Raw genomic sequence first — 16,997 nt, 5'->3', positions numbered from 1 at the left:
TGTTGACCCTGAGTGCTGTTACCTTCAAAAGTCTTCAGACCCGACACACCTGCCACACCTCTCTCAACTGTAGCTACGGGGAACTAGCCCTCACACCCCCGCCCCCCTCCGCATGCATTTCACTGCTGTAAAAAGATTTTGATCAGCTACACCGGCACTAGGCCCAAAAACACCTCTTTTAAATGAGTCTGGCATTTCCTTCAGGGCTGTATAATGGGGGTGTAAGAAAGTGCCAAACCAGCTGTGTGCTCCACATCCTGTTCTCTGACCACTGCACTGCACATGCTGTTCTCTGACCACTGCACTGCACATGCTGTTCTCTAACCACTGCACTGCACATGCTGTTCTCTGACCACTGCACATCCTGTTCTCTAACTACTGCACTGCACATGCTGTTCTCTGACCACTGCACTGCACATGCTGTTCTCTAACCACTGCACTGTACATGCTGTTCTCTGACCACTGCACTGCACATGCTGTTCTCTAACCACTGCACTGTACATGCTGTTCTCTGACCACTGCACTGCACATGCTGTTCTCTAACCACTGCACTGTACATGCTGTTCTCTGACCACTGCACTGTACATGCTGTTCTCTAACCACTGCACTGTACATGCTGTTCTCTGACCACTGCACTGCACATCCTGTTCTCTAACTACTGCACTGCACATCCTGTTCCCTTACCACTGCACATCCTGTTCTCTAACTACTGCACTGCACATCCTGTTCTCTAACCACTGCACTGCACATCCTGTTCTCTGACCACTGCACTCCATGGCCTGTGAAGGGAGCCAAGAACCTAATAACTGAGTTTAGATCTGGCAGTACGGGGGAAAGTCAGGAAAGTCCCAGAGCTGAGAGCACGGACACACACACACACACACACACTCACACACACACACTCACACACACACACACACTCTCACACACACACACACACACACACACACACACACTCACACACACACACTCACACACACACACACACTCTCACACACACACACACACACACACACACTCTGAATCACTCTGACCCAGAGGCCCCCTGGAGCGTGTTTCGATCCGAGAACGCGTGATTTCACCCCCCGCCCAAGGGGCTCTATATTTAATGTAATCACGGAGGCCTCCTGAACAACGACTGCTTATTTCAGCACCACGAGGTCAACCAACCAAACCCCCATCCTCCAAAACCCCCCTGTGTGCTCCAGGAGATGAAGCCAAAGTGGGTAGAGAACAGGGCACGGAGCACACAGGGTGGGGGGAGAACAGGATGGGGATGTGAATACCTTACAGGAGTGATGTCATCGCTGAGCTATGCGCCGGCCACAAACTCCAATCACCCAAGAGCTCTTTAATAGAGCCTTTGAAGACATCTCTCTCTCTCTCCCTCTGTCTCCTCCAGTCTCTCTCTCTCTCTGTGGGGGGTGCTTCATTGGGGGTTGGTAACCCCTGGCTGACCCTCTCTGATGAGCTCAGCTGTGGGTACAGAACCAGTTTGGTACAGTTCTTCAGGAGCAGAACCAGTTTGGTACAGTTCTTCAGGAGCAGAACCAGTTTGGTACAGTTCTTCAGGAGCAGAACCAGTTTGGTACAGTTCTATAAGGACAGAACCAGCCTGGTTCTTTTTGGAGGGTTGTACCATGCTGGTTCTTTCACTGTGAAAGACCGTGGTTTGACCGTGGCTCCTCTTCCTCTCTCTCTCAGGTGTTCTACAACTCCTCAGAGGACCTGGATACACAAGAAAGAGACCGAGGTACAACCCCAAAGAGAGAACGGCCTCACACACACACACAAACGCACGCACGCACACACGCACGCACACACACACACACACACATGCACACACACACGCGCACACTTACACGCGCACACACACACTCACACTCACACTCACACACTCACACTCACACTCACACTCACACTCACACTCACACTCACACTCACACTCACACACACACACACACACACACGTGCACACACACACCTGCCTATGTCACATACAGGGGGTATAGAGATCACATTAACAAAGATCACTTACAGATATGTGCATTAAATAAAAAATAGCACCTTGTACCCTAACGTACATACACAACTTTACTACAGCACAACTGTAGGCTGGGAAACACTGCGTTATCTATACGTTTCTCTCTCACCCTCGCTCTCTCTCCCCCCCTCTCCCCCCAGATGGGGCGACCCCCCCAGACGACCTTGCGGAGGCCACGCCCCTCCGGGACAGGATGGCCCTGTACCAGGCTGCTGTGTCCAAGCAGGAGACGCCCACATCCACGCGCAGCGTGAGTGTGCAGCTGTGTGAGAGGACCTGCCATATAAGCCATTCTGTGTATCTGTTCATGTCAACAGCAAGTTCATCTTCATCATATGTTTCACAGAAAAACTAAAACAACTGTCAGAAAAATGTATCCAACTGAAAGTAAATGTATTATGGCATGTGTTAGTTTCATCTGATGTCACTTCCTGTGTATGTCTGTGTACAGTCAGTGATCACTTTATTCGATAGACCTGTACACCAGCTTGTTAATGCAAATATTTAATCAGCCGATCATGTGGCAGTAACTACATGCATAAAAGCATGCAGACGTGGTCAAGAGGTTCAGCTGTTTTTCAGACCAAATGTCAGAATGGGGAAGAAATGTGGTCTTTGACTGTGGAATGATTGTTGGTGCCAGACAGGGTGATTTGAGTGTCTGAGAAACTGCTGATCTCATGGGATTTTCACGTACTGACCTTGTAGTGAGAGCCTTTACTAACTTAGCCACTGGATATGCCTCTCCCCCTTCACAGAGCCCCGCCCCTGAGTCCAACAGGAAGTTGGGTCCTGCCACAGACAGTCAGGGTGAGTCACCCACCTTTTACATCACTTCCATATCCAACCAATCAGAGCTGCTGGGAACGTAACAGGTGGGTCTGAGAGTCCAGGAATGAAGGGCCTTGTGCTTTGCTCTCGTGAATCTTTCACTTCTAGAGCTACGGTCCAGAAACGTGATATTTCACTCAACGTCACAAGCAAGACCACATCCTGGGAGCCACATGCTCTGTCCTTGGTCAAAGCCCTTACATTACATTACATTACTGGCATTCGGTATCCAGAGCGACAAAGTGCAAAGTGCGTACCCGTCACCAGGAACGAGCGCGCTCAAAGACCCTAGAACAGGGGTCGGCAACCCTGGTCCTGCAGAGCTGCAAGGTGTGCTGGTTTTTGTTTTTGCCTTAATACCAGCAACCGATTCAGACCCAAGAAACCAGATGAGGCGAGTTTACTGTGTAATCGATTGCATTAATTGATCAATTAAGTGCTGAGAAACAACGAAAGCCAGCGCACCCTGCAGCTCTCCAGGACCTGGGTTGCCGACCCCTGCCCTAGAGGGAAGTCCTGTATTAAAAGGCAGAGGGTGGGAGGGTTTGGTTGTTAACGGCTCCTCCTGGTGTCAGAACGCTGTAACTTCTGCCTCTTAGGGGATGGAGTGGCAACTCCCAGCTCCTACATGTCTGTATCGTCCCCGGAACAGGAGAATGGCCCAGCCAAGCCTGTCAGAGTGAGTGCTCTGTCTCTCTGTCTGTGTGTGTGTGTGTGTGTGTGTGTGTGTGTGTGTGTGTGTGTGTGTGAGAATGTGAGAATGTGAGAATGTGAGAGTGTGAGAGTGTGAGAGTGTGTGAGTAATTCAGATGGGATTGTTTATTGTATTGTATATTGTTTGATACTCAAGTGAAGGACCTCAGAATTCAACTGAAACATATTTGGGTTCTTATAATGTGTTTTATAAATGTGGACCTAAATACAGCATTAAAATGTGTGTGTGTGTGTGTGTGTGTGTGTGTGTGTGTGCGCGCGCGTACGTGTATGTACGCATTTGTGTGTGTTTGTTTTTACATGCATGTACGTACCATTGTCATTAAGCCTGGGTATTTGTCACCATTTATGTATTCAATTAATAGATATAGTGTGCAGTAATGGGAAATGATTGAAATGACAAGCATGAAAATGTAGCACCAGTAACAAGTGCTTGAAGTACAGAATCTACAGAGTAGCCAGTCGCTAGGAACAAATAGCATACAAGTAAAACACACTGTGGCTGGTGCATTGAAAGGCTTAATTTGGTCCAACACGGAGAGAGGGCATGTTGTTTGCCGTTAAAAAAACGTTAAAAATAGAACATGCTGAAATTGCATTACTGAAAAACATGGTTATTGGTTACCTTATGTCAGTTTGTATTTCTTTAGAGCCTTTTTATACATATACATTGCTTTGGTCTTTGAGAGTGCTTATTGTCACTGTTGGGCAAACTGCTTTCTAACAATGACGGAAATCTTGAACCCAGTGCATTCCGAATATGTGTACCCATTGTGTCTGTGTGTGTTTCTCTCTGTGTGTATGTTTATGTATGTGTGTTTCTCTGTGTGTGTCTGTGTATGTCTGTATGTTTGTGTGTGTATCTGTGTGCGTGTGTCTGTGTGCGTGTGCGTCTGTGTCTGTGTATGTATGTTTGTGTGTGTATCTGTGTGTATGTGTGTGTGTGTGTGTTTCTGTGTGTGTGTGTGTGTGTGTGTGTGTGTGTGTGTATCTGTGTGTATGTGTGTGTGTGTGTGTGTGTATCTGTGTGTGTGTGTGTGTGTGTATCTGTGTATCTGTGTGTGTGTGTATGTGTGTGTGTGTGTGTGTGTGTGTGTGTGTGTTTCTGTGTGTGTGTATCTGTGTGTGTGTGTGTAGAGGTTTGGGCTGCCGGTGCGGGAGACGTGTGTGTCGTGTCTGAAGACTGTGTATCCTCTGGAGCGGCTGGTGGCCGGTCAGCAGGTCTACCACAACTCCTGCTTCCGCTGCTCGCACTGCGGCACCAAGCTGAGGTCAGCTGCCCTTCATCGTCTTCCTCACTCCTCCTCTTCTCCTCCTACCCCACCCCTCACTCTGTGTCTCTTCCCTGTGTGCATAAATACACCTTTTACGGGTTTAGAGCATTCCTGCAGAGCCTCAGTACTGGGTTTTGGGGTGTTTCTGCTCGGTAGAAAACCTGATGCTGTGGCCCTCTTGGACAAGAGTATGGTACACCTAGTTTAGAGACAAGCAGATTATTATAGTTTATTATTATTAAATCCAGATTTCTGTGTTTCTTTTGTTTGATGAACACTTTGTTGTGTATCTCACACGACAAATGTTTCTCATGGGAAAAATGAAATGCCTCGAATCATTGTCCTCTGTCTCCCTCTACTGGCAGCCTTGGGAATTACGCCTCCCTGCACAGCAGCGTTTACTGCAAGCCTCACTTCAACCAGCTGTTCAAAGCCAAGGGCAACTATGACGAGGGGTTTGGTCACCGGCCACACAAAGAGCTGTGGGAGGCCCGGGACGGGGACATGGAGGCGGGGCCTGATGTGGAGGCGGGGCCTGGGGCAGCAGGGGCGGGCCCTGCGGATGGAGGGGCGGGGCTTCAGAGCCCCTCGGTGGAGGAGTCTCCATTGGCCAAGGTCAACATCCTGACCGCCTCGCTGGAGAAGCCGGCCCAGGTTGCCGTGGAGACGCCCGAGAGACCCTCCGAGACGAGGCGGCTGAAGATCTCCTGGCCGCCGCCCGCCGACGGGGCCAGCCCCGCCCCAGAGGGCCGAGCCGTGAAGCCCGTCCGCGCCAAGTGGCCCCCCGAGGGCGACGCCCCGCCCGCCCCCGCGGAGAGCCCCGAGAGCAGCGAGCTCGCTGACCTGCGCCAGAGCTCCGCCCTCCGGGAGAGGAGCCGCCCCTTTTCCCAGGCCGGCCCCGCCCCCGAGAGCAGCCGGCCCCGCCCCCCACCCGACAGGGAGGCCGAGAGGCCCGCGGCGGCCACGCCCGACGGCCGCGCCCTCAACGGAGAGGCCGGCCCAGAAGAGCAACAGGAAGTGGAAGAAGAAGAAGAAGAAGAGGAAGAGGAAAGGAGTGGTCCGGGACAGGAAGTGGACAAAAGGCAGGCAGCGCTGCCAGGAGAACGGGAGGAAGTGGCTGAAGAGGAGGAGGAGGACGAGGAGGAAGAGCTGTTAGCCCCTACCCCCTCCCCCCCAGCCGAGGGCATGGGGGAGGTGTCTGTGGAGTCTGTGGAGGAGGTGATCAGGAGGAACCGCTACTATGATGAGGACGAGGAGGACGAGGAGGAGGAGGACGAGGAGGACGAGGAGGAGTAGGAAGAGCAGGAGGGCTGAGAGGACGACCGCGTCCAGCAGGGGTCTGTTCTTCAGATCCCAGCTTTGGCCCGGACACCCGGTCAGAACCGGCTGCTTCAGTGCAATTCCCCTTCATCTCTGAGCTTTAATGTTTCTCACCGGTCTGCACTACGTGCCAAATGCTCCCGGCTCCTTTTTAAGCCACTGTTTTAATAATCGATCCTCAAGGATAAATTACCGCGCTGCTTTTCAGAGTTTTGGTACTTCATTCCATTTGAACATTTTTTGCACTTTTAAATGTTGAACCGGGCCAAAAACAGCTGTCTGTTTTGTGTATTTTTTAAAATGATTTTCCTATGCAATTTCGAGCTTTTATACGCAGAGAAACAACATCCACTTCCTAAATAATCATTGTCTTTAGACAGAACAAGGGCTAACATGCAAGGAAGTGTTTTTTAATTAACATTTTGTTTGATATTGTACGTTGTCTTGCCTGTATGAAACACAACCATGGTCATTCTCAGGTCTAGTCAAGACTGGTGTCTTAAGAGTTGACTACGGTCAATCCTTCACCCACCTTGCTAAGTAATTCCTAATGCATACAGAGACACTCAACATGGCCGTATTTGAATGTGGAGAATTCTTGCGATTCTTGTTTGGTGGGCTTGTATCAGGGGGCGGAGTCTGAGCGATTGCCGTTGCAGCCATTGGCCGTTTTGGTGTGACGGACCCCCCTTCACACAGGTGGGCAGCGGCTCATCAGCAGTGCGTATCTGGAGCGTAAACCTCAGGCTTACGGCCCTGGACCGCAGGTTAGAGCTGGAGCTGCTGCTCCTTGTTCCACAGCCTGGGTTAAAACACATTTTAACTGTAGCTCTCAGGTCCAGTGCCGTTTAAACGCGTTTTAACTACACCGCAGGAGTCCAGTGCGGTTCGAACGCGTTTTAACTGTTCTTTTCGGTTTAGATTTCCTCTGTTCTTTACAGACATGTATTCACTTTTTGGGGGTGGATTCTGCACACTGCATGGAAGAGAGAGATTTGACCACTAAACTTGTCCTGATAGGCGTTCGTATCCGAACAGTCGCATGTGGACCCAATTAACTGCCGCAATGCTTATTACATTCCATTTGTGGGGGGGGGGGGGTGAATGTTGTTTTTTTTTTGTTTTTAAGAGGTCCAAACTAAAACATTTTTTCTTGTTTCTGTTTAAGATATTAATAAAAGATTCATGCATACTGGTCTGGTGATTTTTAAAATAAATATTTTTGGCTTGTTTGCCTATCAAAGCTATCAAGCTATCAAAGTATGCGCATGCACACATATACACGTATACACGTACACACGCACGTACACGCATGCACAAACACACACACATGCACCCACTAACGCACACACTCCCTCATGCACTAGCGCATACACACAGGCACAAACACACACGCACATATGCACACCCACACATATCCACACATCCACACACAACCACTTTATTTCAGCATCTGAACTGGACGGGTGCGGCGACTCTCGCTGAGCGCGGATACATCACTGAGCTTCCAGATCGTTCCGGATCAGCGCGTGTTCGATTTGGGAGAAGCTATCCACAGTAACAGGCAGAACAAGCTGTCTACATCCAAATGAGAGCAAAACACGATCAGTGGTGACCAGTGGCTTCAAACATGACAATGAGTGATCTTCACACCTTCGCACGGCTTTGCGCTGCACACATTCACGCCGTGTCAGTTTCTTAGTCGCGATGATAATTGTTACACATTATTTAGGTTTTCCCAGTGATAATTATTACATAGTATTTCTGTTTTCCCATTTGAGGTGAAAAAGGAGATCGGGATTGGTGTGTTAGACTGACCTACCCCTGCTGTTGCTCAGCTGACAGAAAGCACAACACAAAAGCTTCAGGAGATGAGTAAACTAGTAACATATTTTAACATAAGTATATACATATGTATTTATTTTGGACCAAAAGTGTTGAAATTGGACATTCTTGTTTGTAGGCTTTCCAATAATAAGAAACCATACTGTAATGTTTATTTTTTAAAATGATCTGTGTCTTTATGTCCATATTGTCTTTCAATTTGGATCAGCTTTGATGGCCCCTGTCTCCTGAATTGGTCATTGTGGTTAATCAAACCACATTCTAACACTCTCTCCAATAGGTTAATATGTATAAAAACATTAATCAAAACCTAAAATGGTGAGGTCAGAAAGTAATTGATGTCTGACAGAATGCCCCATAGCAGTTATTAATTGACAGTTATAAACTGCGCTTGTTAATTGACAGTGGTTACTCTTGTTAATGCTGCATCTCAGAACACCAACTCAGAAATATATCAATGCTGGAATGGGATCAAGCATATAGCTACAGTTTAATTCCTGATTATTCATTTCTAAATTTCTCAAATGTGACCTGCTCCATCAAAATCAGTCGTATTAACCCCAAAATGTGTTTTCAGTTTTAGAAACGAATCTAAAGAGGAGAATGTATTGAGTTTTCTAACGATAGGCATCTCTCTACTCCAGATATCAAGGGGGTTGTGTCCCATTTCATTTTGAGTGCCACCAAACCATGTTTTTGAGAAAAACGGCTTCAAAGAATTACGTGAGGCTGGGAGAATACCGACACTGAGCTAACGAAAAATGAGCTTATGTATAAACCCTTTATATTTATACTCTGAACATTTACTCTTCACATTAAGACCATGAAATGAAATACATCAATATGTAGCCATGAACGCAGCTGATGTGGAGGTTGTTTGTGACTGGTGAACGGTGACAAGCTGGCTAGCCTCCAAACAATGTACAATGTAACTCCTGTATTACTTTCACCTTGCGTTTAAAAGCTAAAATAAAAAAGAAGGATTGTGTTACTCTGAATTTGGCGTTAAGACATGCAGATTGTGAAAGGCAAGATATTGTTCTACACATTGAAGATGAAAGCCAAAATGGCCAAAAATTTACATTTGTACATAAACACCGATTTATGTCAGGAGCGATTATGATAGAACGGACCTGCCCGGCTGTACAATACCTGATAGGACACAAGGGGGCGACAGTGCGCCAGCACCACAAATAACAGTCATCCATATACACTCACACAACGGCGTTTAATGTGCGTGAGTGTGTGCGTACGTGTGTGTGTGTGTGTGTGCATGTGAGTGTTTGTGCACTGTAAAAATCATCAGCCCAATTTAGTCATGTCCACTTGCTTATTCACTTCAACTTCATGTATCGTGATAAGCTTTGAATATCAAATTCTACTTTTTAACTATGAAATCAAAATTACACATTGATTTCATTATTTGAGAATTTAAAGAGTTCAGTGATAACAATTATCAATTTAACTAAATTTTGTTCATTATCTAATCCAGAGTAAGCCATGCCCACTTTCCCAATAGCCTACATGTAAATAGTTACTCAGATAAGTGTGGAATAGCACCGTGGGTAAGTTTGCTTCTGTGCATTGAGCTTCATTTCATCTCACTGCAGCACAAGCATGCCTTCTTGAATATAAACCCAGATAGCACGCGACTACAGGCACCATCTTCACCAGTTCCAGCTGACCTCGTGCCATAATCAGAGTTACTTGCTATCTGGGAAGCATCTAAGCTGTATTATTTATCCCAAATAGTTATATAATTATTATAATAATTGTATATATTTGATCCCAAAAGTGATCATTAGTTTGAGTAACTTTAACAACTTAAAGCACAATCTGAAACAATGAAAACTTTGTAATCACATCACAACTTGATTTTAAGAGTGGAAACAAAGGTTATTTTCATAACATGTGTGTTTGTGTGTGTTTGTATGTGTGCATATGTGTGTGTGCTTGTATGTGTTTGTGAGTGTGCTTGTATGTGTGCATATGTGCATGTTTGTGTGTGTTCTTGTATGTGTGCATATGTGCATGTGTTCATGTGTGTACTTGTATGTGTGCATGTGTTTGTATGTGTGCATATGTGTTAGAGTGCATGTGCATGTGTTTGTGTGTGTGCTTGTATGTGTACATATGTGCCTGTGTTTGTGCTTGTATGTGTGCATATGTGTATGTGTTTGTGCTTGTGTGTGTGCATATGTGTTTGAGTGCATGTGCATGTGTGTGTCACTGAGACAGGCACTGACAGAAACTGAGATTCCCTGTGCCCAGACCTTCAATTGGGTGAATTCAAATTGCCATTAAAACGGCCAGTCAGGGAAGAAAACTTTGCGGTAACCTTAAATTAAATTCCTGTGTAAACTTGTATAGTTTGTACAGGTTTATTATTGTGGACCTCTATGACCTGCCTCTCTGAGTGTATCTCCTTACGTCCCTAGTGAGCGTGCAATGTTTATAACGTGTTCCTTCACAACATCAACGTGGCTCGTCCAGACATCAGACACGTCAAAACAGACACCCAAAACGGCACGCGCGTCTCACGCCTGTACAGATGTTCTTCATGTAACGCATTGAAAAAAAGCAAACACAATTTCGATGCGTAAACTATTTCCCAGAAGAAAAGAAAAATCACGAAAGTAATCAATAAGACGACTATTTTCAAATAAATAATAAAATAAAAGGAGAAGAAAGAGGAGGGGACGCTAACGGCGGGCTGCAGAAGAAAAGTACTGCGCAGCCCGGTAAATATTTGTGGAGTTGTCATGGGACCCGTCGGAGACAGCGGGTACTGTTTAAACAATCTGGACGGAAAGCACAGGGGGGTGTTGCTGTTAGGGTGCACGCGAGATGAAGTATCTGTATCATTACTGCTCCCATGCAGGTCGCTGTCACAACAACACACACGCTAAACAAACACGGGAGTATGATATCGGCAAGAAGTTAAAAATAGTCAGAGAGGCGGCAGGCTGGATAAGCGAAGAGAGCACTTCTGCGAAGAGATAAATCACAGTGTACGCATCTGGATCCCCAAGGGCCTATAGCACTGACTGTTCTAAACACACCACACTCATCCAGTCCAGCCTTTCCTTGTGGATAATTTCTTACGCTTTAGCAGACTACCCAGAACACACTGTATCTCCCTCTTGATATACGGCTTCCTTAAAAAAACCCGCTGGTCTATCAGCGGTGATTTTCACGATTTATGCGACCGCATTTTTCTGTGAGCGGTGGGACAACGCCCCCGTGGACCAGCCGGTGTTTCATTGGTAGAAAGGGATGTAATTCCTGCACGGATCACCCGATATGGCTGTAAATATCCTGAAGGTGACAGTTTGCACTTTAACCTCATATCCATTGTTTATTTTCAAATCCAATCTGCCGGAGTACAGAACCAAAAGAACACACACGGTATGGCTAAAGCACAGACGTTTGCGGCTATCAGTTGTTATATCAACGATATATCCTAACCATAACAACCCCACCTCCATGTTTCACAGACGCTTTGGATCTTGGGCAGTTCCTTTTGGCTTCCACACAACCTCACAGTACAATGGCTTCCCTGACTTTCACTGGCACAACTGTGGCGTTCACAAATGGCAATAAGAGACTTCAAAGGCAATTGAAAGCCTGGAATCAAGATACTGAAAGCTGTCATAACCATTCTTAGGAAGTGATAGGGGCGGCCTGTTGCATGGTGGGTAAGGTACATGACTTGGAACCCACAAGGTTGGCAGTTTGATCCCCGGTGTAGCCACAGTATGATCCACACAGCCGCTGGGCCCTTGAGCAAGGCCCTTAACCCTGCATTGCTCCAGGGGAGGATTGTCTCCTGCTTAGTCTAATGAGCTGTACATCGCTCTGGATAAGAGCGTCTGCCAAATGCCATTAATGTAATGTAATGTAATGATTGAACAACACACACATAGCCTACGCCGATGAAGATTTGTATGTGGTTTTACAGACAGATATTATGACTGATATGGTCAGAGCTACATTCACCACAGTCTTTTTTTCTATTTCTCTCTCCCTCCCTATATCTTTCATTAGCTCTATCTCTCTGTGGCTCTCTGTGTTTATCTCCGTGTTTCTTTGTGTTTATCTGTGTTTCTCTTTGTTTCTGTGTTTCTCTCGGTGTTTCTCCCTATCTGTTTCCTTCTGTGTTTCTCCCTCTCTGTTTCCCTCTGTGTTTCTCTCTGTTTCCCTCTGTGTTTCTCTATCTGTTTCCCTCTGTGTTTCTCTCTGTGTTTCTCTGTGTTTCGCTCTCTGTTTCACCCTGTGTTTCTCTGTGTTTCACTCTCTGTTTCACCCTGTGTTTCTCTGTGTTTCTCTATCTGTTTCACCCTGTTTTTCTCTGTGTTTATCTGTTTCACCATGTTTTTCTCTGTGTTTCTGTGTTTCACCCTGTGTTTCACCCTGTGTTTCTCTCTGTGTTTCTCTGTGTTTCTCTGTGTTTCACCCTGTGTTTCTCTGTGTTTCACCCTGTGTTTCTCTGTGTTTCTTTGTGTTTCTCTGTGTTTCACCCTGTGTTTCACCCTGTGTTTCACCCTGTGTTTCTCTGTGTTTCACCCTGTGTTTCACCCTGTGTTTCTCTGTGTTTCACCCTGTCTTTCTCTGTGTTTCTCGGTGTTTCTCTGTGTTTCTCGGTGTTTCTCTGTGTTTCTCTGTGTTTCTCTCTCGGGGATGCCGCTTCCGTTAGATGAGATGACAGGCTCTTATCGCCCCCTGCTCCCTCCTCTTAAAGCTCATATCTGGAGCTCTCAGCTTCTTTGATAAGTACATCCTGGGCTCAGTCTCCTGTTTGGCACCTGTGGGGGGGGGCTTTGTGTTGTGTTTGGGGTATGTGTGTGTGTGGGGGGTGGGTGTGTGTGTTTGTGTGTCTGTGTGTATGTGGGGGTGTGTGTTTGGTTGTCTGTGTGTGTGTTTGGGGTATGTGTGTGTGGGGGGGTAAGGTGTGTGTGTGTTTGGGGTGTGGGTGTGTGTGTTTGTTTGTGTGTGTGTTTGGGGTGGGTGTGTGTGGGTTATGTGTGTGTTTGGGGTGGGTGTGTGTGTGTATGTGTGTGTGTTTGGGGTGGGTGTGTGTGTATGTGTGTGTGTGTGTGTGTGTGTGTATGTGTGTGTGTTTGGGGTGGGTGTGTGTGTATGTGTGTGTGTTTGGGGTGTGTGTGTGTGTATGTGTGTGTGTTTGGCGTGTATGTAACTGGATGCAGTTATTTGCACTTCAGGCCTGGGCTGGGATCAGCGGTAATTCATTATCCATTCACTGCTGCTCATGACATCAAACACCTCGGGGTCTAGTGACCACAGAAAGGACCAGACCACTTCACGTGATATTTCAGTGTGATATTTCAGACTGCAGAGTCCATCACACACTTTCTAAATTAAAGAACCCCTGTTTTCAGAGGTCAAAGGTGATTGCCTGTCTATAATGCATACGAAGTGACAGAGGTGAGAGAGAGAGAGATCAGTAGACTCACCCGCATGTTTGGCCACAGATCAGCAACTCCTCTTGGGTGTCTATTTTTAGGATTATCCAGTTTGATCCCCTGTTTTCAAAAAGATGAAATTGAAAATACCTACAACTGTGATAAAGCCAGTATACAGATAGCAGCTCTTGGCTTGTCTACTTGGCATCGCCCTCTTCCACCGCAACATTTTAGCCTTTGCTTCGCATCAGATTTCGCAGGTATTGTTTATGTTATTTCAAGAGCATTAGATTACATCATTTATTTTCATAGCAGGCCCCCTTATCTACGGAAACGAGGACAGCTTACATTTTTACAGATTCCCCTTGAGCTGAGAACATAGACAGACTCTGCCAACACAAGTAACACGATGGGCCAGCAGCTCGAGAAGATTGCGGGACGAGGAGCAATTCACAGGAGCGTGTCATGCTATCGAGCGCTATCGAGCGCTATCGAGCTAACGTGCTATCGAGCGCTATCGAGCTAACGTGCTATCGAGTGTGTGTGCCGTGACTGCCACGCTCATTATACTGCCAGGCTTACGGCGCGGGTTCTGACAGCATCAGCGGCAGCTTGTGCTAACTAGGAAGTGACCAACTGAAAAAAAGTTTACACATGTTGAAAAATAAATCTCATATCAATAACTGTATTGTACTGTAAAATGTACTGTTTGTTTACAGCAATTTATGTTAATATTTATCAAGGTTGCCAATAATTCTGGAGCCCACTGTATATAGTGCCTGAAGTTATGGGTCCTTGGGTCAAATTTGTTATCCATGCCCAGACATGATATAAATACATTATTATTATACACTTAATTAGGTATTTATTAGACTTATTGGACTTCTGCTTCTGTAGCCTATCCACTTTGAGTTATGATGTGTTGTGTGTTCGGAGATGCTCTTCTGCATACCTATGTTGTAATGTGTGGTTATTTGACCAGTCTGGCCCTTCTCCACTGACCTCTCTCATTAACAACACGCTTTTGCCTGCAAAACTGCTGCTCACTGGATTTGTTTTTTCTCACCATTCTCTGCAAACTCTAGAGACTGTTGTGAGTGAAAATCAGCAGTTTGTGAGATATTCAAACCACCCTGTCTGGTACCAACAATCAATTAGATCACATTTCTTCACCATTCTGACATTTGGTCTGAAAAATAGCTGAACCTCTTGACCATGTCTGCTTTCATCCACTTAGTTGCTGCCATATGATTGGCTGATTCAATATTTGCATTAACAAGCTGGTGTACAGGTCTACCTAATAAAGTGCTCAGTGAATGTACATGCCAATTATAGGCCCATAATTTAGAAAATCACCGTTTGGGATGGAGTTCTATCAGTGTGCCTATTTTCACAGAAAGTTACCAAGTGGTTCCCATGGGAACGACAAAAGAACTGCACAAGATCTAAAAGTAATAGTCATAGGAAAGCCTCGTTGCTTGGCACACTAAATATAGCAAAAATGAGAAATCCCACTCTACTATTATACTTTTGGAGTTCTGGATGTTCTCACACTTGCACACACACACACACATACACGCACACACATACGAGCCACGCACTCACACAACTTCAATCTTTAAACCATCGGCAGTTTGCCTAAAAAAATGAATGTTATTTCTTCATCTTCGTCTTCCCCCACTGCTAATTTTTTCAGCCTCGATTACTGCCGTCGGACGGCTCCACCAGCCTGGTCTCGAAACGGACGCGAATCGGACCGGAGCTCTAAGCTGGTTGTGTGTGCGCTCGCGTTCATATGTGCGCGGACCGAGTACAAACGCACACGTGCACTGCACGCAGAAACGTTGCTCTGTTGTGTCACGGCTGTAAATACGCTGAGTAAAGTCAAGTAAAAGTGGGATAAATCCCTGAGAGCGGCAGGCTCCTTCCTCCTCCCGCCTGGCTGCAGAAGCCATTAGTGTAAATAAATAATGCGCTTCCAAGAAGCCCGGGGGCGTACTGCGGCCAAGCCGGGGGCCCTATCTGATGAGCGGGGGCTGTTATTGGTCACATGGGGGGCGATACCATCTCCTGGAGCAGTTATATGCACAAACCCCCCCTTCACACACACACACACATGCACGCCCCCTACACACACACACACACACACACACACACACACATGCACACACATATATGCACAAACCCCCCCTTCACATATACACACACACACATGCACGCCCCCCTACACACACACACACACATGCACGCCCCCCTACACACACACACACACACACACACATGCACGCCCCCCTACACACACACACACACACATGCACGCCCCCCTACACACACACACACACACACCCCCTGCACCCCCACACACAGATGCACTCCCCCACACACACACCCCCGCACACACATACACACACACATACATGCACCCCCCCCCCCACACACACACACCCCCCCGCACACACACACACACACACGCACCCCCCCACACCACCCTGCTGCCCTGTGTCAACACCATAGGCCTTGCATAACAATGACATGTATGCCTTGTGTACACACTGCTATGTTATCAAACCCTGCAGTTCAGAGAGACATGTGAGCACTCTTTACTGAAAAACTGTGTAAACTCCCACCAGGAAACATTTATGTATACACGCAGTGAGTACTTTATTAGGCACTTTATTAGACTTCTACTGCAGTAGCCTATCTGCTTACAGTTATGTCGCGTTGTGTGTTCAGACATGCTCTTAGATCACATTTTTCCCCCCCATTCTGATGGTTGATGTGAACATTAACTGAAGCTCCTGACCTGTATCTACATGACAGCTGCCACACAATTGGCTGATTATATAATCGCATTAATAAGTAGGTGTAATAATAAAGTGCTCGGTGAGTGTATATTTACAAGGCATTCAAATGGTAAAACCAATAAAATACTCTTTGCCCTTTCCTCCGCATCTTTCCACTCCAACAGATAGACTAGTGGTCCTTTCAGTGCAGTTTCAGAGAGTCAGAGAGAGAGAGAGTGAGTGAAGGAGTGAGAGAGAATGAGAAAGAGGGTGAGTGAGACAGAGGGTGAGAACGAGAGTGAGAGAGAGCAAGAGAGAGTCAGAGAGAGTGAGAAAGAAAGAGTGAGTGAGAGAGGGAAAGGGAGAGTGAGAAAGGGAGAGTAAGAGAGAGTGAGTGAGAGGGTGAGAAAGAGGGGAGAAAGGAAGAGAGGGCAAGAAGATGAGAAAGGAGAGAAACGCAGGCACACAAACAGCAAGGCCTTTCCATTCCAGCCTCTGAAGCAAAGGCGATGTTGGGCGATGTTGGGCGATGTTGGACATGAGTCGACAGAAGTCAGGGCTGATTTAACATCGATGAGAGGAGTGGTGGGCTGGTATGTTTGGACCGCTGTTTGTGGTAACGAGGCACTCTGCCTGACAGCGCACAGGAGGAAGGGCCCGTTCGGAAGGAAAGACCGCGCCAGCCCAACAAGACTGGGCAAAGGGCCCCTGCGATCTGGAGCCGCTCCACGCCGCTCTGCACCTCCCAAAACCAGAGGCCGCA

General features: G+C 46.8%; 1 protein-coding gene across 3 annotated transcripts in view; it reads left to right on the top strand.

The window, feature by feature from the left end:
• The window catches only part of LOC133139441 (LIM domain and actin-binding protein 1-like), a 30,958-nt gene extending 23,686 nt beyond the window's left edge, over positions 1–7,272 (top strand). For all 3 annotated transcript variants that reach the window (XM_061258989.1, XM_061258991.1, XM_061258990.1), the window contains exons 5-10: positions 1,705–1,753; positions 2,185–2,294; positions 2,803–2,854; positions 3,475–3,554; positions 4,727–4,860; positions 5,229–7,272. In XM_061258989.1, the coding sequence (XP_061114973.1) occupies positions 1,705–1,753; positions 2,185–2,294; positions 2,803–2,854; positions 3,475–3,554; positions 4,727–4,860; positions 5,229–6,159 (1,356 nt within the window). In that variant the 3' untranslated portion in view covers positions 6,160–7,272. The remainder of the gene's footprint in view (positions 1–1,704; positions 1,754–2,184; positions 2,295–2,802; positions 2,855–3,474; positions 3,555–4,726; positions 4,861–5,228) is intronic.
• Positions 7,273–16,997: the final 9,725 nt, after the last annotated feature.

Source organism: Conger conger, chromosome 10 (genome assembly GCF_963514075.1).
Source record: "Conger conger chromosome 10, fConCon1.1, whole genome shotgun sequence".
Taxonomy (NCBI): Eukaryota; Metazoa; Chordata; class Actinopteri; order Anguilliformes; family Congridae; genus Conger; species Conger conger.
This window is presented reverse-complemented; position numbering and strand designations above follow the sequence as displayed.